Source organism: Sarcophilus harrisii, chromosome 1 (assembly GCF_902635505.1).
Source record: "Sarcophilus harrisii chromosome 1, mSarHar1.11, whole genome shotgun sequence".
NCBI lineage: Eukaryota > Metazoa > Chordata > Mammalia > Dasyuromorphia > Dasyuridae > Sarcophilus > Sarcophilus harrisii.
This window is the reverse complement of record NC_045426.1, coordinates 555,445,639-555,467,853: the sequence shown is the minus strand read 5'-3', so window position 1 is coordinate 555,467,853 and position 22,215 is coordinate 555,445,639. Positions and strand designations below refer to the sequence as shown.

Here is a 22,215-nt window from a genome sequence, read left to right as displayed (position 1 = left end):
AAAATTTTGACAATATTAAAATTCTTTTACCACATTTATTATTACACATTAATGTTTCATCACATTCATATACTAAAATTATTTCAACCATTTTTCAGTCCCTGGATCTTTGTTTTCCTAGCTAGCATAGTATGAGTCTTGATTTAGAAGACTTCAAATTCCATTTCTTACACTATCCATGTGAACTTGTGCAAGTCAACTCTCTGAGCTTCAATTTCCTCATCAAAAATGAGGAAATTGGAATAAAAGATTTCTGAGATCCCTTCCAGTCCTTCCTTGAGCTCTGATCTTTTGGTTTGTGCAACATCATTTTGGTACCTTTTAATGCTCTCCACCTCCTTAATATTTCTTAAAAAGTTTACTTGAAAGCATGTATTGGGGTGCTTGCCCTATTTTTTTCAATTAATTCAATTATTCTATAATTTGCCTTGAATCATTCTTACATGTGTATCCTGAACCTAGTTTCCAGACCTTTTTCCAAGTGCCAAAATTGTTAGTTATGGTTTTAGAATCTTTTGTAACCATTCCATCTCCAATATTGTCATGAAGCTGGTATTGAGTGTTCTTATTGGAGTATTAATTAGCTTATAGTCAGAAATGTTCTCTGTGCAATTTGGAGCTATACCCAAAGGACTATCAAATCGTGCATACCCTTTGATCCAGCAGTATATCTACTGGGCCTATATCCCAAAGGCATCATAAAAAAGGGAAAAGGACCCACATGTGCAAAAATGTTTGTGGCAGCCCTTTGTGTGGTGGCAAAAATTGAGGGGATGCCCATAAATTGGACAATGGCTAAGTTATGATATACAAATGTTATGGAATACTATTGTTCTATAAGAAATAATTAGCAGGATGATTTCAGAGGCCTGGAGAGACTTACATGAACTGATACCATGTGAAGGGAGTAGAACTAAGAGTACAGTACATACAGCAACAAGATTATGTAATGATCAACTGTGATAGACTTGGCTCTTTTCAATAGTGAGGTGATTCAGGGTAGTTCCAATAGACTTTTGATAGAGAGCCATCTCCATTCAGAGAGAATACTATGGGGACTGAATGTGGATCACAACATAGTATTTTCACTTTTTTGTTGTCGTTGCAGTTTGCTTGTTTTTTCCTTTCTCATTTTTTCCCCTTTTTGATCTAATTTTCTTGTGCAGCACAATAAATGTGGAAATATGTTTAGAAGAAATGCACATTTTTAATCCATTTGGATTACTTACTGTTTAGGGAGAGAGAAGGGGAGGAGGAAGGGGGAAAAGTTTGGAATACAAGGTTTTACAAGGGTGAATGCTGGAAACTATCTTTGCATGTATTTTGAAAAATAAAAAGCTGTTATAAAAAAATTCTCTCTGTTCAAGGTACTTTGAATACTGTTTGATAGTTAGGCATAAAGAAACATTGAGGCATATCATGTAATTTTCTTTTGCTACATTTCATGGAAATTGTTATCGAGTATTTTTCATATAAATTTGATTCACTTTAATAGCAAATCACTGATAAATGGAAATAAGCACTAAGCCAGTGTAAAGATCCAAGCTAAATCAAACGGAGTTAACTTGACTTACATTAGGATAATATTGTAGTGATGAACTGGGAGATATAAACTATCTCATGCCATGTCTTTCAATACTTTGTAACTAATAAAATCTTATCAGCTTTGAGAATTTCCTTTTGTGAAGGTAGGCTCGATGTATTAGATATATTTTTTTCCACATATTAGATTTTTTGGGGAAAGGGTGGGGGAGAAGAGGAGAGAAGTGCAAGGCAGGTTAAATAACCTGCCCAGGGCCACACAATGTGTCAAATATCTGAAGCCAGATTTGAACTCAGGTCCTTCTGACTCCAATGTGCTGTATTCACCCAGCAAAGAAGCCACTTTGCTGCCCCTCAATTATTACATTATTATATTACTAAAAAGCATTCTTCAGCTTTATAGTCAGAAGCTGTTAATATTAAGCCTTAGATGTTAGAGCAATTTTTAACTTTTTTTGTCACAGACTTCTTAGTCAATCTGATGAAGTAAATAGATCTTTTTTCAGAATGTTTTAAAATTCATAAAATGAAATACATAGGATTGCCAAAGAAACCATTTATATTGAAATGGTTATGAAAATATTACAAAAGAAGATTAAAACAAGTTTGTGGATCCCAGGTTAGCTCTTCATTTAGAGATTCTGGCCTTAATTAACTTCAGGAATAGGTACTTTCCAGTTTGATCACAAATTGTCTGAAACTTGGAAAACATTGAATTGAAGGCCAAACTATGGCAACAGTCAATAAACACCTCATTCTAGTGTAATAGAATTAAAGTTGAAATTAAAGGGGGAAAAGGGTTTCTTAGAAAGGACAAGAAAATAATGGAGTGCAAACAGCTTTCATCCTATCCATTAAATCATGTGATTATTAATCAGTCATTCATTCTATCCATTAAGTAAGGTATCAATAAGTCATTATGGTCCCAGGTACTAATGACTCAACTTTCTGAGAATGCAACTCATGTTTATTAAGTTTTAGTAAAAGATATGTCTGTTTTAATTTAAAAAAATTTTATCCTGGCTAGTAAAAGTTGGTTCATCTATAAAATAACATTACTGCCACTTTTGTATAAGAAATGACCAGGATGAACTGCAGGACAGTGAAATCTTTTCTATTATTTTAGATTTAATTATAAGTAATGTAGTTTGTGTTATTGCACCCTAAGCCTTCAAAAATCTAAATGAGTCTTTTGTTTCAAAATTAGAAGCATCGTTCTCCAAAGATATGTTAAAATGGTGGCTAGGGACCACAAACTCACAAGCATACTTTAATCCATTTAATTCATTAAGGTCCTACTAAATACAAAGCATGGCACTATAACACCATGATAAAACTAAATTAGGTGTTTATTACAAAGTTTCAAAATTTTTAAACTAAAATTATATTCTTTGGTGTCATTTTACAAAAGTAAAAAAAAATATTTTTACCTAAAAAGCTTAGGAACTATGGGGTGTGAAATTGATTGAGGATGTGTCGCTGTTATAAAACATAATAGGAGTTAAACCTATGGAGAGCAGAAAATTAAAATATGGTCTTACCTTTATGGAACTCACAACTATGCAAATAGCAAGTGGAGGGAGATATGACATATGTTAACTGTATGACTCTGGCAGAGAAATGAAAATACTGAGTGATATGGCATGTCTAGACCATTAAAGAATTTTTGACTTGAGGAGGATCAGAATAGATTTCACGGAGGAAGTTTTGGGTCCTAAAGGATATCTTTCAATAGAGAATATGTCTTTCAATTAGTCAGGGCTGGGGAGCAGGGTGAAGAATGAAATGGAGAAGGAGAGAGAATCTGGTGAACAGACCAGTTATGAAGATACTGCTAAAGACAGAAAGACGTGGATACAACTTACGAAAATTGCAGAAGTGAAATGATTAAGAGCCAAAGATAACCAACTTGTAATGTTGCTTAAATATACATCCTACCAAGAGTAGCATAGAATCTAAACACAATTTAAAACAAAGTTTTTAGGGACAATGCATCTCAAAGTAGGATGCATGAAACAATTGAATCCAGCAACCTGAATAGTTGGGAGAGATATCTCTTCTAACTTAAAAACATCACTTTTTATTTGGGTACAATTTCTGGAAGATATATAGTGAAAAAGTGAGTATGGGGGACAGAAACCATTTACAAAAGGAGTTTCTTTTTGATCTCACAAATGGCTAACAAAGATGAAAACTGGGCACCAATATTTGTTATGATCATAATGTAGTAAGACTTCAGAGTTTGTGATTTCAATGTCATTTTTAGAAAATTAAAACATATTCCAGATTAGGGGTTAACTCACAGTAAATGGACCCAAGAGAACAGAGATCTGCTTTGGGCACGGATATAAAGTTGGTCAAGGAAAAAAAAAACTACATCTTTATTTTGATTAACCTCTAAATGAAATCTATTTTTTCCTTCAATTATTCTGCAAAGAAATTGTATACTTCAGACTGCCAAAGGGATCTATGACAGAAAAAATATCCCCATTCTAGTTATGCAGCAATACAATTACAGGATCATTAAGAATTCTATCATGATATTTCCTGAATATTTATTTCATATATTACTGTAATAGTCAAAATATTAAATTAACATTGAATATTGAATAATAAAAACCTAAATGACACTACTTTGAGAGGGGGAGACTTTCTGTTAATATGAGTTCAAAGCTCTCTTTCTCCTTCTCTATATATGTATAGGAGTTCAAAGCAATATATATATATATATTGATGACCTTTATTTCTATTACACCAACTTAAGAAGTATACTCTTGAGTAATGTGACTTGGTTTAGAAAATTCAGTATTCATTATTATCTTAAAATCAGTGAAGAACCTCCTGGTACTATCCTTCTTTCTTTACTTATTGCATTTTATTGAACACAACAACAACAAAATCCATTCTCTCAAAAGAATATATATCACTCCACTTCCCCTAAGGGCAATTCCGCTCTTAATTTTTCTCCAATGAATACTGACTGCAGAAAAGAAACAAAAAAAAAAGACTTTTTTCAACCATATTTACTGGATCACATAAATATTTACAAACAAATAAATCTCTCTTCCCTTTCTGTCTCCTTGGCACAATTTATTAAAGTTTTATAGTAAAAAAACTAATGTAAACATTCATAGATGAAAAATTGAAATTTAAAATATAGTACAGAAGTCAATAAATAGCTAAACAGAAGAACTGTAGATTTTTTTTTTACATTAAGACAGTCACTGATTTCAACTTTGTCAAAAACATTAAAACAAGGCAATTTAGAACTTGATTTTGATTTGATTTTTTTAAAACTACAGTTGCATTTTTATTTAAAAAAATTGCAAATTAAACTCTAAAGAACAAATGAAACATTAAACCTACTTTGACACATTATCAAAAGTTCTTCTAGTCTGCAAAGGACTGGTTATCTATTTAAGTTAGTTACGAAGTCCAAAAGCCCATTTCTTTTAAACAATTTTCAATTACTCTTCTGTATGGCATGGAAATCTTGATGATCTTTTAATGAGTATTAGTATAAAGTCTGTTCTTGATAAAAACAACATTAGATAGATGTTGTCTGATGCCTGGATAATGCTGAATATGAGAAAACCAGCGAGACACATTCAGATATTTCTCCTTTTCTTGAAATGTAAGGTCAACCTAAAACCAAACAGACATTACATAAGTTCAGTAAATTTTAGAGTATAAGATAGAAAATTGCAAAGACCAGTTTTCTTAAGTTACCACTGAGATAAAAGTTTAAGTTCCAGCCACTGAATAGAGGTCTACATGGACTTTCTTTTCTTCCTTTTTTTTAAGTTCCAAGCCAACTTTCCTTGCAAGAAGGCTCATCATCAATGCCAGCTGGCATCAGTCAAAGCCTGAGAGGATCTGGAAGCTCTAAGAGCTTTTGGAAGAAGTGAGAAATCAGAGGAAAAGGCTACTCACAAAAGACATGATACAACTGATTTCTCCAATGTTTCTGGCAAACAATAAGCATCTTAAAGTCCAAAAATATTATCTAACAAAAGAATACAATACAACAATCCAGAGAGAAATGTTTACTTCAATTAAAGTTAAAAGTTTGCCATAACTCAGAAGAAACTGTTGGAATCTTGTTATGTCAAATAAACAATGCCAATGATGGGAGAATAAACTATTTCTAGCAATGAAGAATTCAAAATACAACTAAATATATTATATCAATTAGGATAAGAATATTACAGCCTTTTCTCCTTTTCCAAATAAGATGGTGAATACTGGAAGAATTCATATCAATTTTCTTTGATCTCCAGGACCTAACACAATTTAACACAGTAGGCAATTAACTTATGAGAAAAATACCTCTGAATCTCATTCAAAGAAAATCATTCAATAAAAAGTGGGAAAGAGTAGATGTAGATACCTGTTATTTTAAAAGCAGCAAAGTTAGGTAAGTATTGGGTTCAAATTCAAATAAGGAACTCTGAGGATTTTCCTTGAGAAAATGTTTCAATTAATCTTTATGGATTATAAAGTTGAGGATAAAGACAGAAAGATTATACACAAATCACATACATGAGGAGTATAGCCAGTTTCCCCCCCACTGTTCAATCAACAAACATGTGATACTGGTGCCATCTGTGGAAATATTAAACTTGGTATCTTGCTCAAAGAACCAGATAAAGTCTTCTCCAAGAACAGTGTAAAAAATACAATGTGAAACTAATAGCATATTCTCAGTTCCACAACTAGCTGGTGAGACTGAAGACCATTTCAGAGGTGCTTTCTATTTATTTTTAAATAAGAAAACAAAATGAATTTGAAGCTTACAGAAGACTGTAGCAAAGCTAAAAAGATTTCTCCACTTGCCTGTGTCAACAGAATTATACAGAGCAAACTATACTTGTAAACATTTTTTAAAATAAAATGTAATTTTCAATAAGAGCTAATAGGCTAAATTAATGATTATGTAAATGTTACTTTTGTTATTCCTAATTCATTAGTTATAGATTATCAAATAGGCTGCCTTTTACTTTCCTAGCGAGTGTTAGAAAATCCCTCATGAATTATAGATTACAAAAGTTATTAAATACTCAAATGTGATTATAAATTTTTTTTTTTTTAATATAAGATCTCACCTACAAATTGATAAGCAGAACTAGTGAAAATCTGGAAAACTTGATTTTTGGTTTTCCAAGTGCAGGTGCACACTTGTTTTTAATAAATTTTATAATTAATAAAAATAAATTTTAGAATGACTCCTTAGCCCTGAAGAAAGAGGGTATATTAAAATTGATACTGATTTCAAAAATTTAGCAGCTCTAACAGACAGAAATATCTTTTTAAGTTTCAACCAAATTTGAATCTGATATCTTTAATAGGCCAGGTAAATGATTCCCTAAATTTGGCCAATTATCTTATAACTTAATTTATAACATAATTCTCTAAATGTCTTTTTTGAAGAAATTTCAATTTTTTAAAGACTATACTCACTTTCCTACACCTTGTTTCAAATAAAATTTTCTATTGAGGCTATGCTCAGTGACAAATGCTATTAATGTTTTCTCAAAAAATAAGAATAGTCATCACAATCATTAACAAAATTGTAAAGAAAAATAAGTTGGTTTCCTTTTTCTTTAGTTCTGTGACCAAAAGTTATTCTTTGGATTGAACTTAAATGTTAAACTAAAGAGAATTCCCAAAGTATTTTTTTAAAAAGAAAACTTGGTTGATAAACTATCTTAATATTATTGAGCAAAGTCAAATAACAAGCTCTCACACTTCCCAAGATAAAAATTTCATATTTTGGGTCTCAAGAGTAAAGATTACAAACAAGCCTAAAGCACAAAAAGAATTTCAGAAAGACTTTTGCTGTCACTTCTCTTTTGTTTTTCTGGTTTGATTTACTTGCCTGTCCCATTAACCTGAGAAAAGTGAACTAATCTGCTCCCTTGTTAATGTTTTTTACATAGACATATTAAATAGCTTACTGTAAACAAAATATTAAGTTGAGTAAACATGAAAACTTAGAACTTTAAAAATGGCACTCCCTGGGCTACTATTTCACTCAGAACCAACAATTTTATACTTTGCCTTTTAGCAGGATTAGTTTCTAATAGTAAATCTTGTTTTTAATTACCACTTCACCATTGTTATTCAACTCCAAGCTATTATGTCTCTATATGATAGCTTCATAAGCTGCTCCTAATCCTTCCATATTGTTTACAACAGCACTCTGCAATTATCTTCAACTTCAAAGACATTAAGATTATAATCTTATTTACCATTTTTGAACAAATGTGAGAAAAATCTTCAAATGATCATGTTTAGATGAAATGCTAACTGGCTGCTTATACAAGCTGGAATGTTCAATGCTACATTCTGCTTTGGTTCTTACAGCTGCTGTTCCTAGACGTTGTTCACCTTCCTTTTACAGATTTTCTCTTAACAGAATATACTTATTTCTGTTCTAAATTATGATATGAATTTTAGTAGCTCTTACTGTAGTGTTATAAAGGACAGGAACCATCTTTCCATCTGGATCACGAGATACCTGATTATTCCAATGCAAGAAGCTATGCTGGAAATAATTTCTTTTTTTTGATTAGAAAAGTCAATCAATTTTTCATTTTAATAAATGTCTCTCTAAAAATATCTCTTCCGGAGCACCTAGATAAAGCAGTGGATAGAGTGGATAGAGCACCAGTCCTGAAGTCAGGAGGACCCAAGATCAAATCTAGCCTCAGACACAATACTTCCTGACTGTGTGACCCTGGGCAAGCCACTTAACTTGCCTTACTCCCCTCCCCCCACCCCCCCAAAAAAAAGATAAAAATATCTCTTCTGACTAGCTATATGGAAAGCAAAAAGACTTGGAAGAGAATTAAAGCCTGTAGGAAATTTCTTTGGCCTCACTGGAAGAGGACAGTAATCAAAATAATTACATAACCTAAAGCACTTAGTCACAGATGCAAGATTTGTTTGCAACTGGTCTTCCTATCTTGCTCAAGCTGGAAGTCCAGTGACTACTTAGAGGCCAATCCCACTACTGATAGCTAAGTTTTGACCAGTAGTCATTTCTGACTGGATTTAGTTTATTCAAGCAGCCTGTTACTGAGAAACAAGGGATGAGTTCCACACTATCTTCCTACCTTCACTGACTCACTATATTACTGCTAGACTTACTGTAGACATCTGATCTGCTTTATTTAGTTCACTGCAGCTCAAAAGCTCCTGGGCTCATGGGATACACTAGCCTTAGGAATATTATGTGTGTACTGCTACTTCCAGCTGTAAGAGATTCTGATATCAAAGTGACCTCAAGGTGAAATTCCCTTTTCTGATCAAAATCTCTTATCCTTTCACCTCTCCTACTACCTTATTCTCAAATCTTAAGAGCCAGGCTCACAGTCTTTGATTGCTTAACCACTGGGGAACTGGCTTTTTTCTCTGTACCCCCAACATTTAGCCTACTATATAGTAGACCTTTGATAAATGTTCTTTGATTCATTGACTTGTTTTGTTTGAGCTTTTAGGGTAGACAAAAAAAAAGAAGCAATAGGTAGATGTTGAAAAGAGGTAAATTTAGCCTTAACATCAGGAAAAACTTCCTAACAATTAGACTTGTCCAAAAGTATAATGGATGACTTCCTAAGGATGACCTCCTATTCTTGGAGATCTTCAGGCAGAGGCTAGATGGCGGACCATTTAATGGTAAAGCATTATTAAGCACCTACTAGTGGGCCAAGGACTGTGCTAGGGATTCAATGAAAGGTAAAGAGAATCTTAAAGAACTCAGTATAATGGGGGAGAGAATTTGGAAATAATCATGCACAAACAAGCTATATACAGGAAAAAATCTGAAATATTCAATAGAGGATAGGAATTAGAATTAAAGGGGGGGAGGTTCAGGAAAGGCTTTCTGGTGAAGTTGGGATTGCAGCTGGGGTCTGAAAGAGAGAGGAGAGGAGGGACAACATTTCAGGTGTAAGGGGCAGACAATGAAATTGTTTGGAGTCAAGAAACAGTCTTTCCACCACTTCTGTACTCCTCCCCTCTACCAACCTGACACTACTGCCTATCCTATAGTTTTCTACTACACAGCAATACTACATACATTGTCATAGTTCTCATCTTGACCCAATCATTCTTTCGTTCTTTTTCTCTCTTCATTTTCTTCCTCTTCCTTACCCTTAAAGAAGGATACCTCTAACATTCTGTTCTTGTCATCTTTCCCTCCTATTGCTTGCAAAGCTTTTATTCTTAAGATTCTGTAGATGGTATCACAATAACCTCCGGTCTTTCTAAGTTATCTATTCCTTTTCACATTATTGTCCAGATAACATTCCTAATTTACTGCTATGATTAAAAACAAAAGGCATTTTTTCAGATTTTAGCAATCAAGACTGTAGAATCTGGCCCCAATCTGTCTTTCCTGAATTTACGTTTATAGTATATTTTAGAGTAAAACAAACACACTCCATCTCATTTTCTTCCTTCTGCTCTTGTTTCTGTGCTTTCCTTAAATATCACCCGTGTTTAGAATTGATGCCTTCTCTCTTCTCCATAAAGGCAGTCAAGTAGTACAGTGGATAAAGTGCTTGATCTGAAGTTGGGGAACACCTGAGTTTAAATCCCACACCAGACATTTATTATTCATATGACCCTGGGCAAGTAATTTATCCACTCTTTGTCTCAGTTTCCTCAGTTGTAAAATTAGGATAAGAGCAACTATTACAAAGAGCTCATGTGAAGAACAAATACGATAATTGTAAAGTGCTTAGCGTAGTGTCTGGGACATAGTAAGTGCTTAATAAATACTTCTCCCTTTCCTTTCCCCCCCACTGTAGTCTCTCCCTTTCAAGGTCCAACTAAGGTACCATCTCCATCTCTTCCTTGATCCACCCTGTAGAAAGTGATATTTCCCTTTTAAATATCTTTATCACTTCACATTCTCCCCCCATTATTTTTATGTTTTTTGTTTTCATTTGATTTTGATTCTCATTTGACTGATCTGAAAGCAGATGTGTTAGATCTACATTTGTATTGCCAGTGCCTAAGATGGTACTTTACAAGAGGTATTTAATAAAAGTTTAATTGAAACTATGGTTATTATTGGAATAGTTAGGATTTGTAGTGTCTTAATTATTTGCAAAGCACTTTATAAATATTATTTCATTTTATCCTTACAGTCACTCTGGAAAGTTGGTGCTATTATCATCCCCATTTTACAGATAAGAAAACTAATATTGAAAGAGTACCATGCTTGGGATCATAAAGCTATTAACTATTCAAGGCAGGATTTGAATGCCGATCTTCTTAACTCCTGGTCTAGCACTCTAGCTACTGAGCCACCTAAGATGCCTCAAATATAATTAAAGCTCCAAATATTACAAATTGTGGAACTAAGGACCAGAGAAGTTAAATGACTCATTTTCAGTCACATAAATTTTGAGTGGCAGAGCTAGCTCTTAGAAAGCAGGTTTCCTGACTTCTAGACCAAGACTAAGTCTATCATACTATGCCATGACTTTTCAAAAGAAATATTCTACTTTTAAGAGAGGCAGAATAGAAATCAGGATTAGAGTAATCAAGAATTAATAAATTAAGCATTAATGACATGAGGAAAGTCCTACATATCTTGGTATTTGTATTTCTTTAAATCTTGGTATAATGTACCTTATATTTTAAAAATAAAATACTTAGTGTCATTCCAGAACAATTAAGTTTAACTCTAAAAGAGTTCCATTTTAATCTTTTTATAAAGTGTAATTACATAAGCTCTAAGCTTTTTTTTATCTGTTCTGCAAACTTGTCATTTTTATCATTCCTAATCTACATAAAATGGTTATTAAATTATTACCACAGATATTACATATAAATTTGTTATTATTACTGGGTATGAATTAAAAAAATCTCAACTACACTAAAACACTGCTTTATAAAATGGCTTTGACACACATCCATAAAAGAGTAGTGTTTGTTTCTAGTACAGTCCATCTTCCAATGTTAAATTATAGATTCCTTATAGAATTGTTATCCCCTCTCCCCCAAATTATACTGAAACATTTCTATAGCAAAGTCTCCATGAACCTCTGAGGCTTTTTCTTTAAAATGGAGATGAGGTGTATTTTAAAGGTAGTTTGATTAACAAAGAAACAATCGACACTGGCGCTTCACAGACAAGTCACCTACCTTCTTCTGAAGCCCTTCTGCAAAATGAGGAAAACAACAGATAGGCTACTTATCTCCAAGCATAGTTGTGATGAAACCTTAAAAGCTCTAGAGAAATATATGAGCTTTATTTTAAAGCATAAAGTAATTGGGAAATTACTCAACCAGGAAATTGGTTAAAAAAAAAAAAAGTGGTATTTGTTTCTAATTAAAACCAGCTCTACTGCTCAAATCTGAGTTTTAATCTGAATAATGGTTTGTCATATTTTGAAAAGCTACAAGAATCTTTACTATTTTATTGTTTAGTTTTACTATTTTCAGTTTTATCCCTATGGCCAAAACTCTAGTCTATTTTTCTTGCCTATTACTTAAGGAATTAATTAGGATTTCAACAATGAGATTTCTTTCAGATATCCAAGACTAAACAATTTTTGCAGGTTTGTCTTTTAGATTCCTTGTTTTTTTCCTCTATTAACATAATGTTTGTTCTGACCATAAATTAGTATATTTTACTGTTCTGTAAGCTGTTTCAATGTGCTCTGTACAATAATCCTCTGGAAAAAAGTCCACCCCTTATATTTTGTTCCATTAGGTAGCTGGCACCTAATAAATAATACTCAGTAAACTGAATTTTGCTATCACCATAAATCATGAAAATAAACCAGCACTTTGCCTTATTTGTAACTAGCAGGAAGAGCCTTGCGTTCACTAACACAATATAAGGCACTACTCTAAACACGATTATCAGGCAGATTATCTGATGATTTCTCTGTACTAAAGTCAAAGATATGCTAAATTTTAGAACTCTACTTCTCTACCCCAGTGCCTACTCTCTTGATTGATGAGTCCCTATTTAGGAGGGACTTGGATGAGGCCATGATCACTTTACTTCAGGCTCCTGGTGCCTAATGAGGAAAAGGAAATCTTAAAGAAATAATTAATGAATTAAGCTCACATAGTTAGTTATTGCAGGGCTGGGACAAAAATGAATATTCTACACATAAAAAGGTAAATAAATCTGAACTATTTTGTTCCAAATACTGAAACTCATTGCAAGGAGATTAGGTACACATTAAGCTCACAAAGTATAGTAATTATTAAATGCCTTATGACTATGACTAAGACAATCTCTGAGCCTCAGTTTCCTCATCTGTAAAATGAGGCTATCATCATCCTTTCCTCCCTTATAACATGTTCATGAGGATCACATGAGGTAAAGTGGAGGAAACTGCTAAGTTTATGGTTAAAAGCTCTACACAAATAGTATTATCCACAACTATAACTTTTATTCTTTTCATAGTATTATCTTATCCACAAATGTAACTTTTATTCTTTTCTTTCTTTCTTTTTAAATGGTGGTATAGTCGCTACAGCACTGGGTCTGGAGTAAGGAAGATTCCAGTTCAAGTTTGACTAGCTGTGTGACTCTAGGAAAAGCACTTAACCCCGTGCCTGTCTCAATTTCTACAACTGTAAAATGAGGATAATAACATTTATCTTGCAGGATTATTGTGAGGATCGAAACGGAAGTAATGGTTGTGTAAACATACTCCTTCTGGCTTTCATTTTTTTCTTACAAAAATTAATCCTGCCCAATACAAATTGAACAGACCAACACACAAAAAATTATTTCTTATTTTAAATTATGTTAAGCATTCAAAAATTTTAGGAAATACTCACTATGAAACGATGAAGTCCATAGTACAATAAAATATCTGCTAAAGTAAAATTATTACCAGTAAGATAAACTTTATCTTCAAGATATGAGTTAAGATCCTAAAAGAGAAAAATTAATAAATTAGAAATGAGAGCAGCAATCTGACAACGTTTTCTAAAATTCAACTCAACATCCATTTCTGACATTAACAAAAAAACAGAAGAAATTTGAGAACTATGCTCACCACTCTTTTAGTTTTGATTAAAAATAATTCAAGGAATATCTTTTCTGAATGCTCTTATTCAGAAACTGTCATGCCTACACTATCAACACTATAAATAAATGGCATATTAGAGTTCTCCAATAATGCTGGTTGCCTTGGTGTGCTAGAAGCATATACTCTTGTTCCATTCCCTCTTGGAAATTCATGGCATATTGATTAGTATTAAATTGACATCCATGGAAAAAGCTAAAGATTTTTTTTATTTCTAGAACTCTTAAAGCTCCCCATGATTCCCACAACTTAAAAGACTTCTCTGGCAATGGAAAAGTCACATACTGTAAGTTTCTTTTAGAATTTTAAATGGTGGGACAATATTCTCCCCAAGCAAAAGGTTCTTTAGAGAAACTGATGAGTATCTTGGAAAATTATGTTAGAAAGAAAAATTTAAATATGCCTGAACCTGAATGCAGTAATATATAGACCAGGATGAAGAAAAATCAATTTATTTCTTGGGAAGAAAAATGGAGGTTAAAAAGTTATTCAAAATGCTTTTGTCTTTCCCACTAATTTATCTAAACACAATTTATTAAGCATTAAAATTCCCAGTATCACAGAGTAGTAAGCCTAATGACAATATATTTCTAGAAATGTTCTACAAATAAGCTACAACAGACTATACATTAGAATTTTCCCAAGGATTTCTTTTAGAGTTCTCTCAAGAGCAAAGAAAGTGATTTTAGTCAATGGAAGAAAGTACTTGGGACACAATAAATATTACATTAAGTAATAATAAGACACTAAGATTCTATTCTCAAAGTATAGCTTTACTCTTTCTGTTGTTGTTTGCTTGCATTTTTGTTTTTCTTCCTAGGTTATTTTTACCTTCTTTTTAAATCCGATTTTTCTTATGCAACAAGTTAACTGTATAAATATGTATACATATATTGTATTTAACATATACTTTAACATGTTCAATATGTATGGGACTGCCTGCCATCTAGAGGAGAGGATGGAGGAAAGGAAGGGGAAAGTTGGAACAGAAGTTTTTGCAAGGGTCAGTGTGGAAAAATTACCCATGCATATATTTTGTCAACAAAAAGCTATAATAATAATAATAATAATAATCATAATAAAATATAGCTTTGTCTCCATCTCCATCCTTTACTTCTTAAAAAAGGAGATGAACAGGTAGAACTCATCAGTTGCATTGACTATATGCTTGTCTAAATAGACTTAAGCTCTTCCTCTTTTTAAAAGCATAAAGCTTTCAAATGGTAAATGAAAACAAGACTGCTGGGAGTCACAAGAGATCTGTGCAAGGAGGAGTGATATACTTACATATGCATGCAGGAGGGCTAGCAAAAACAAAAGAAAAATTGAGAGGATAGGGAAAAGAATATTCTAAACATTTTCAGGAAATTTCTACACTTAAGTTGTAGAATGGGAGATGGTTCATCTCCTAAGGACATGTAGTTTTGGCATATAGAAGAAGTTTGTCTTTGGTTTTTCATAGTTAGAAAATTAGGGAAAAATTAATAGCAGTAGATTACTGCTTTGCATAGTGTGTACTTTCTAAGTTCTGAAAAACATTAACATTATGCCAAATAGTAAAATGAATAACACATTGATGTTTAAAACACAATGGTTATATTCTTGGTTCACTGATTTTGCCAAAATATAAACAGGAATTAATTAGTTGGTAGGGTTATTTTCATAGTATTCTCTATTTCTAAGTATTAATCATAAGTTGTTTAAAACTAACAAAGAAATAATCAATACCTTCAACATAGTTCGGATATCTTCCTTACTGGAGTGTCCATCAATGCGAGTTACTCTGTATTCTAACCACTGCTGAACAACTGCCTTCTCTTCTGCTGTGCTTCCCAGCAGATGCTCTTTGTTGGCTTGTTTGACCAAATGAGCTGCAATAGTAGCCAAACCTGTTAAACTTGGCCCATTGTTTGTCTGAAGGACTGGAATCTGAAAGGAAAAATACAAATTCTTCACGTAAACTTTATGAAATTAGTATGACTAAGTACTTAATTCCTAATGATAATGCTTTACACAATTTTCTCACTTGAGCTTTATAACAACATTGCAGTACTAATCTTACACATGAGAAACTGGAGATAGAGAGATTGGTTCAGTATATGCTTGTGGCCATAGGTGTCTAAGGAACTCAATTTTTCTTGGAGCAAATTTTCCTTAAATTGACAAACATCTGATAAAAGCAAGGAAAAAACAGGACACTAACAGTTGGACAGTGAAACTAAAATCCTAAATCTTTGCTCAATTTCATGCAACATGCAAAATACTATAGTATGTCAGATGTGATATACAGTTCTGGGTACAAATCCTCGCAGAAAGTCCACAATATAAAAGTGGGGAAATGATCTGTCCAAAAATAAGAATGATACAATGAAATGTGTTAAGTGCAAATAAAAGGTCCAGAATGTAAAAAATTAAGAGATCACTTTAGCTAAAAGAAGAGGCTCAGAGAAGGCTTCTGAGGGCCCTTAAGATAGACTTGAGAGAGATGGAAATGGAAAGGTAGGCTGAGATAATGGTCTACTGTTATGGGCCAGAACTTGAAACAAGGTACTAAAGTCATTGGAAATGATAAAAACAATGCGTATGTACTTGGTTCACACCTTTGGAGTTCACACTTTTGGGAGAGTTCACACCTTTAAGAGATTATATATAAGAAGCTCCCAAGCCAACTAGAGACTTTTGGGAGATTCACAAGTCAGGATTCAGTTAAGGAGATTCACAAGTCACAGCTCCCACAAGACCCCCCTCTCGGAAGAGAAGTCAGATCCATTCGATATTCCACCACTGTGCTGGCTGGAGCCTTTGGATTCAGAGAGAGCTGGAGGCTGAAGCTGGCAGAGGTAAAGGACTAGCAACAAGAGCTCTCCGAATCAAGGAAAGCTAACCGGGATATTTTAGAAGAGATAATAAAGTACTGAACTTTAACTCCCTGCATTTGAGGTGATTATTACACTGAACTGAAAGAAAGGCTGCTTCCAGAAGCTCCCCAAGAAACCTGCTCCTAGAGAACAATTATATTTTTGAGAAGAAGAATATTACAGTCTACTGCAGGATTGTGGGGATAACATTAGCAAAACCATAAAGATAAGAAAGCATTGGAAAAAAACATGGAGAAGTCAGAAGGAACAGAGCTGAAAACTTTGTGGCAAAATTGTGGACAGTCTTGAAAGCTGGGATCAGAACTTTATTCAAAAGTCAATAAAGTAAAGCTAGTGAAGGATTTCGGAGTAGAGGAGTTTATGTGATTCCTTAGGCAGAAGTAGTTAGAATGGACTTGATGTAGAGAGACCACCTAGGAAGCCATTACAATAAATTAGGCGAGAAAAGATGAAGTCCTAAACTAGAAGGACACAGTGAGAATGGAAGGACTGGCTCAAAGTAAATAGATACTATGAAGGTGGAATCCTTTTTTTTTTTTTTTTTTTTTAATATAACTTTTTATTGACAGTACATATGCATGGGTAATTTTTTACAACATTATCCCTTACACTCACTTCTGTTTCAACTTTTCCCTCCCTCCACCTCCCCTCCCCTATGGCAGGGCAGTCTTATACATGTTAAATATGTTATAGTATATCCTAGATACAATATATGTGTGCAGAACCGAACAGTTCTCTTGTTACACAGGAAGAATTGGATTCAGAAGGTAAAAATAAGCTGGGAAGAAAAACAAAAATGCAAACAATTTACATTCATTTCCCAGCGTTCCTTCTCTGGGTGTAGCTGATTCTATCCATCATTGATCAACTGGAACTGAATTAGATCTTATTTTTGTTGAAGATACCCACTTCCATCAGAATACATCCTCATACAGTATCATTGTTGAAATATATAATGATCTCTTGGTTCTGCTCAGTTCACTTAGCATCAAGTCTCTCCAAGCCTCTCTGTATTCATCCTGCTGGTCATTTCTTACAGAATAATAACATTTCATAACAATCATATACCACAATTTACCCAACCATTCTCCAATTGATGGGCATCTATTCATTTTCCAGTTTCTAACCACTACAAAAAGGGCTGCCACAAACATTTTGGCACATACAGGTCCCTTTTCCTTCTTTAGTATTTCTTTGGGATATAAGCTCAGCAGAAACTGCTGGATCCTCTCCAGAATGGTTGGATTAGTTCACAACTCCACCAACAATGCATCAATGTCCCAGTTTTCCCTGCATCCCCTCCAACATTCATCATTTTTTCCTGTCATCTTAGCCAATCTGACAGGTGTGTAGTGGTATGTCAGAGTCGTCTTAATTTGCATTTCTCTGATTAATAGTGATTTGGAACACTCATATGAGTGGAAATCATTTCAATTTCATCATCTGAAAATTTTTCATATCCTTTGACCATTTTCAATTGGAGAATGGCTTGATTTCTTATAAATTAGAGTCAATTCTCTATATATTTTGGAAATGAGGTCTTTATCAGAAATTTTAACTGTAAAAATGTTTTCCCGGTTTGTTGCTTCCCTTGTAATCTTGTTTGCATTAGTTTTGTTTGTACAAAGGCTTTTTAATTTGATGTAATCAAAATTTTCTATTTTGTGATCAATAATGATCTCTAGTTCTTCTTTGGTCACAAATTCTGAAGGTGGAATCCTTTTGAGCATCTCATGAAAGACCTTTATGAAGTCATGCACTCTATAAATGGTTAAGCATGAGGGAAACAAACCAGTGGAAGTAAAGACCTAGCAGTTAAATCTTAGGGAGTCCCTTATGCATGCTGATATGGAGTAATCCAATCATGGTCAATATAGCTAGAGGTATGTGAAAGTAGGTTTTTGAACCTAGATTTTTCTGACTCTAAATCCAACACACTACTCCCTTATGACATATTACCTCTATTTAATATTCTTCTAACATTACCTAATTATACATAACATAGATACATTATAGACTATAAAGTCCATGAGGGGAGGAACTATTTTGTCCATGTATATATCCAGTGCTACAGCTTCCAGGCACAGTGTAGTTGGTTATTATAAAAAAAATTAAGTTTGTATCACAGAACTATGCTAGGCACTCACTGAGAGTAAAAAGATATCAAGCTTTTATATACAGAGGGAAGGGTTAACAAATGTAGGTTTATTTTGTGTCTATACAATGATGGTTTTAGATGCTTAGCTTTCAATCTCTGACCCTAGGACTCCAGACACTTATTTTACACATTATAAAAAACAAAAACAAAAACTGACTTCTGGAGAAATGAAATAACTTAAGATCACAAAGTCAACTAGATTTCAGAGATTAGATTTCAGGATGAAATATTTTTAAAACCCACTGCTCCACAAAAGCACAATCAAATAAAACATTTTCCTACAACTGTGGCATCCAAATATCTATTTCTTATTTTGCATGCTAGTCTATTATTTCTGTCAAAGGATGGGCAGTGATCTTTATCAAGCTTTCTGAATCATCAGTTCAAAACATTTATCAGAACTCTTAAGTCTTTTAAAATTGTCCACTTTTCTCATATTGGTGTTACCAGTACAAACTGTTCTCCTGGTTCTGCTTTCTTCACTCTGCATCAGTTAATAAGTCTACATGGGGCTTTGATGTTATCTTCCTCCTTTCTGACACCACCATTTGGCTTCCATGACATCCCATACCACAATTTTTCAGCTATTTCCCAAGAGATTGGGGATCGCTTTAGTTCCCAGTTTTTTGACATCATAAAGCTGCAATAAATGCTGTGTACATATTAGTCCACTCATGTTAGTTTTTCTCAGTCCTTTGCTTTTTACACTAAAACAAGTTTTGGGCAACTCTAAAAACACTGATTGAGCAGATGAAAAAATGAGGGTTCAATCCATACTACCCCCAGACCTCCCCGGCTTCCTGACTCCCAAAATGTAAAAGAGGCTTCCTCTCTCCTGTTCAAATTCTGTCAGACTTATCAGCTACGAGATGCTAGACAAATCACTTAACCTCTCTAGGTCTCACTGTCCTCACCCACATAATGGGTATAAAACACTAGCCTACCTCACTCACAAGGCTTGCCATGAGGATCAAATGAGAACTCTATACAAAGCTATTAGAATTATGGCAATCTTAGGGCCCACTTTCACTTAACTGGGGGAGGGGAAATGAATTTTATCTCTTTTTTTTTTTCTCCAAAAGGAAGGAAATGTCTCAAAATCAGATGGGGCGAAGTGGGGATGGATTCTCAGTCTAATTGTATTCTAACAAAATTCACTGCCTCACCAGCTGGCGGATAAGAGAGACCCTCCTCCTCCTCCATTCACTTTAATTTTCCCAGGGTCAGGGGAGGAGAGCGTCGGGAGCAGCAGCAGGGCAGTCCCCTCCCCCCTCCCCCATTCCGCCCAAGCTAGGACTCCGCAGCGGGTGGGGGTGGGGGACCCCACACGGCAAGGAGAGGAAAGGATGGGGGAAGGGAGGGGACACACGCCGCTCTCCACACACACGTGGGGACCCGACTCACGCACACCAGGAAGCGGCGCGCACCTAGGGCCCTCCCAGTCCTCCCTCAGAGCCTGCCCCACGCTCAACCCCTCGCGCCGCCTCACCTGGCGGTCTCCTTGAGCGCTATACTTGTTCCCTCTCCTCAAGCCCAGTAACTTCTCCAGCAAAGTCAGCTCTTCCGCAGCCGCCATCTTCGTGGACACAACCGAGGATAAGGGGCGGGGTCAAGAAAACAACGACGTTCCGCATTGGAGGTGACGTAGGGCACGCCGCCCAAGCGCCGCCATCCATTGGCTGGGCGGAAGGGGGAGTGTGGGACGTGCTTCACGGAGGAGGCGGAGCGAAGGGCAGGGGCGGGGCCGAGGTACCGGCGCCGAGGGTTTCACCTAGGGGTTCTTCCCCGGCTCTGGTGTGGAACGGAGATGTTCCGCAGGAGGTTACGGAGCCGTGGTGGTGCCACATCGGAAGACCGGGTAACGGCGCTGACTGATCTCGCACAGGGGCGTGGCCCCACGAGAAATCCCCCTTTCCGCAAAGCCCCGAGGGGCCCGATCGGTGGGCAGCTGGTAGCCCGGTCCCGGGCCTGTAAACGATCTGATTGAGGATTTTGCCTTTCGGTCTCCCACGGTGAAAGACACAATCTTCCTCTTTTTACAGTCTGCCTCCCACCCGCCTTTCCGATCTTCTTTCCCATTTCTCCCCTCTCCGGCTTGTTGAGCTGTCTCCCCCTTGTGGCCGTCTCCAGCCTACAAGCCTTTGCACCAGTTCTCTTTCCCGCGGGGAATCCTTCTGCTTCTACCTCTCAGGCAGGGTTCTTAGTCTTCCTAAGGCCCCAGCTCTGGTGTCGTCTTTGGCACTTGCTCTTTTTGATGCCTCCAATTTTGAAATCTTTTATTTTCTGTATGTCTTCTGTTTGTATAAAAGTTTTGTAGAGGGCAAAGGCCTTTTATTTTTAAATAATTTATTAGTTATTATAATTAATAATACATTAATTATTAAATTAATAATAAATAAATTAATAATTTATTTTGTACCCTCACTCTCGTTGCTGTTTTATGTATAGGAAAGCAAGCATTTATTAAATGCCTACTATATGCCAGGCACTTTGTTAAGCCCTTTATAAATAGCATTTCACTTGATTCGCGAGGTAGTTTTAACACCCTCATTTTCATCTGAGAAAACCGAAGCAAACAGGTTAAGTGATTTGCCCAGATTAACAGTTAAGACTTTGAAGCTGAATTTGAATTCGGGTCTTCCCATCTCCAGACGCAGTGCTCTATCCACTATGCAGCCTAACTGATTCATGTAAATATTCAGGTATTGCTAACCAAAAGTGAAAAAAACCTCACAAGTCCATGATTGCAACAGGAGTTATTACAAGAGAAATGAACATGCATGAAATTCCAAGGGCAAGGAGATCACAATTCAAACTGAAGCTTGCATACTTAAGAAATTTCAATAAAGGGAGTAAGAGTGACATAGTCAACAAAAGGCCAGGGTAAGACATTTTTCCAGCCTAAGAAAACTTAGGAGGACCCAAGGAGAAGTCTGAAATAAAAGGGTGGAGGCTTATCCAGAAAGCATATATGTAGTTGCAGCAGTTGTAGAAGTAGCTCTCAGCCCAGAGTAAGTAAGGAGGTCAGACAATTGATCAGAAAGAGATTACAGAGACCCATGGCCTGCATTGGGTATAGCTAGCTCTGATTGGCAACTTTATTGCCCTTGCTTGGTCCTGGGCTACAGTTCCAGAACCAAAGAAGTGCTACTGCTACTGGCTGCCAGGGAGTAGGGGGGGGGGGCCTTTCTGGGTAAAGGCTAAAGTGGAGATCAGGAGAGCAGTTATTGTATCTTTCTCTTAATCACACCACCTTGGAAGCACTGAAAATATTTTTAAAATTTCCTAGAACTAACTCTGAAAACAGCACTGAAAAAAAAGAACAAAACAAAACTGAAGCCTAAGGAAATACCTCCTAATCTGAGGTAAGCAGAGCCCAACCTTATAAAACTCAAAATAAAGGCTGGAAAAATGAACAAGCAATATAAAGAACTTGACCATAAAAATCTACAGCTGTATCAGGGAAGACCAAGACACAAAATCAGAAGACAGTAACATGCAAGCAGTTATAATCAAAACTTCAAAGGAAAATACTAAAAATTCCTGAAAGAATTAAAGAAAAAGG

The 22,215-nt window shown here is 35.2% G+C and overlaps 1 protein-coding gene and 1 long non-coding RNA gene across 4 annotated transcripts in view; one reads left to right on the top strand and one right to left on the bottom strand.

Moving 5' to 3' along the window:
* Nucleotides 1-4,550: 4,550 nt before the first annotated feature.
* On the bottom strand, nt 4,551-20,276 carry EEF1E1 (eukaryotic translation elongation factor 1 epsilon 1). The gene is made up of 4 exons (XM_003760197.4): nt 20,140-20,276; nt 15,342-15,542; nt 13,363-13,458; nt 4,551-5,187 (listed from the first exon to the last, which is right to left on the bottom strand). Exons 1-4 carry the CDS (start codon nt 20,224-20,226, stop codon nt 5,047-5,049), a joined length of 525 nt encoding a protein of 174 aa, XP_003760245.1. The 5' UTR covers nt 20,227-20,276; the 3' UTR covers nt 4,551-5,046.
* Nucleotides 18,213-22,215, top strand: part of LOC116420644 — a 40,196-nt gene continuing 36,193 nt past the window's right edge. Inside the window, exon 1 of one of the 3 annotated variants that reach the window (XR_004231026.1) lies at nt 18,213-18,375. This is a non-coding gene — a long non-coding RNA (uncharacterized LOC116420644). The remainder of the gene's footprint in view (nt 18,376-22,215) is intronic. The other 2 variants (XR_004231027.1, XR_004231025.1) reach the window with 2 other exon arrangements.

Excerpts from the sequence above, each read along its gene's own strand:
- EEF1E1 (XM_003760197.4), bottom strand. The coding sequence starts at position 20,226 with ATGGCGGCTGCGGAAGAGCTGACTTTGCTGGAGAAGTTACTGGGCTTG. Across the intron at positions 13,459-15,341 it reads ATATCCGAACTATGTTGAAG|GATCTTAACTCATATCTTGA; the intron begins GTATTGATTATT and ends TTTCTCTTTTAG. Across the intron at positions 5,188-13,362 it reads ATGGACTTCATCGTTTCATA|GTTGACCTTACATTTCAAGA; the intron begins GTGAGTATTTCC and ends GTTTGGTTTTAG.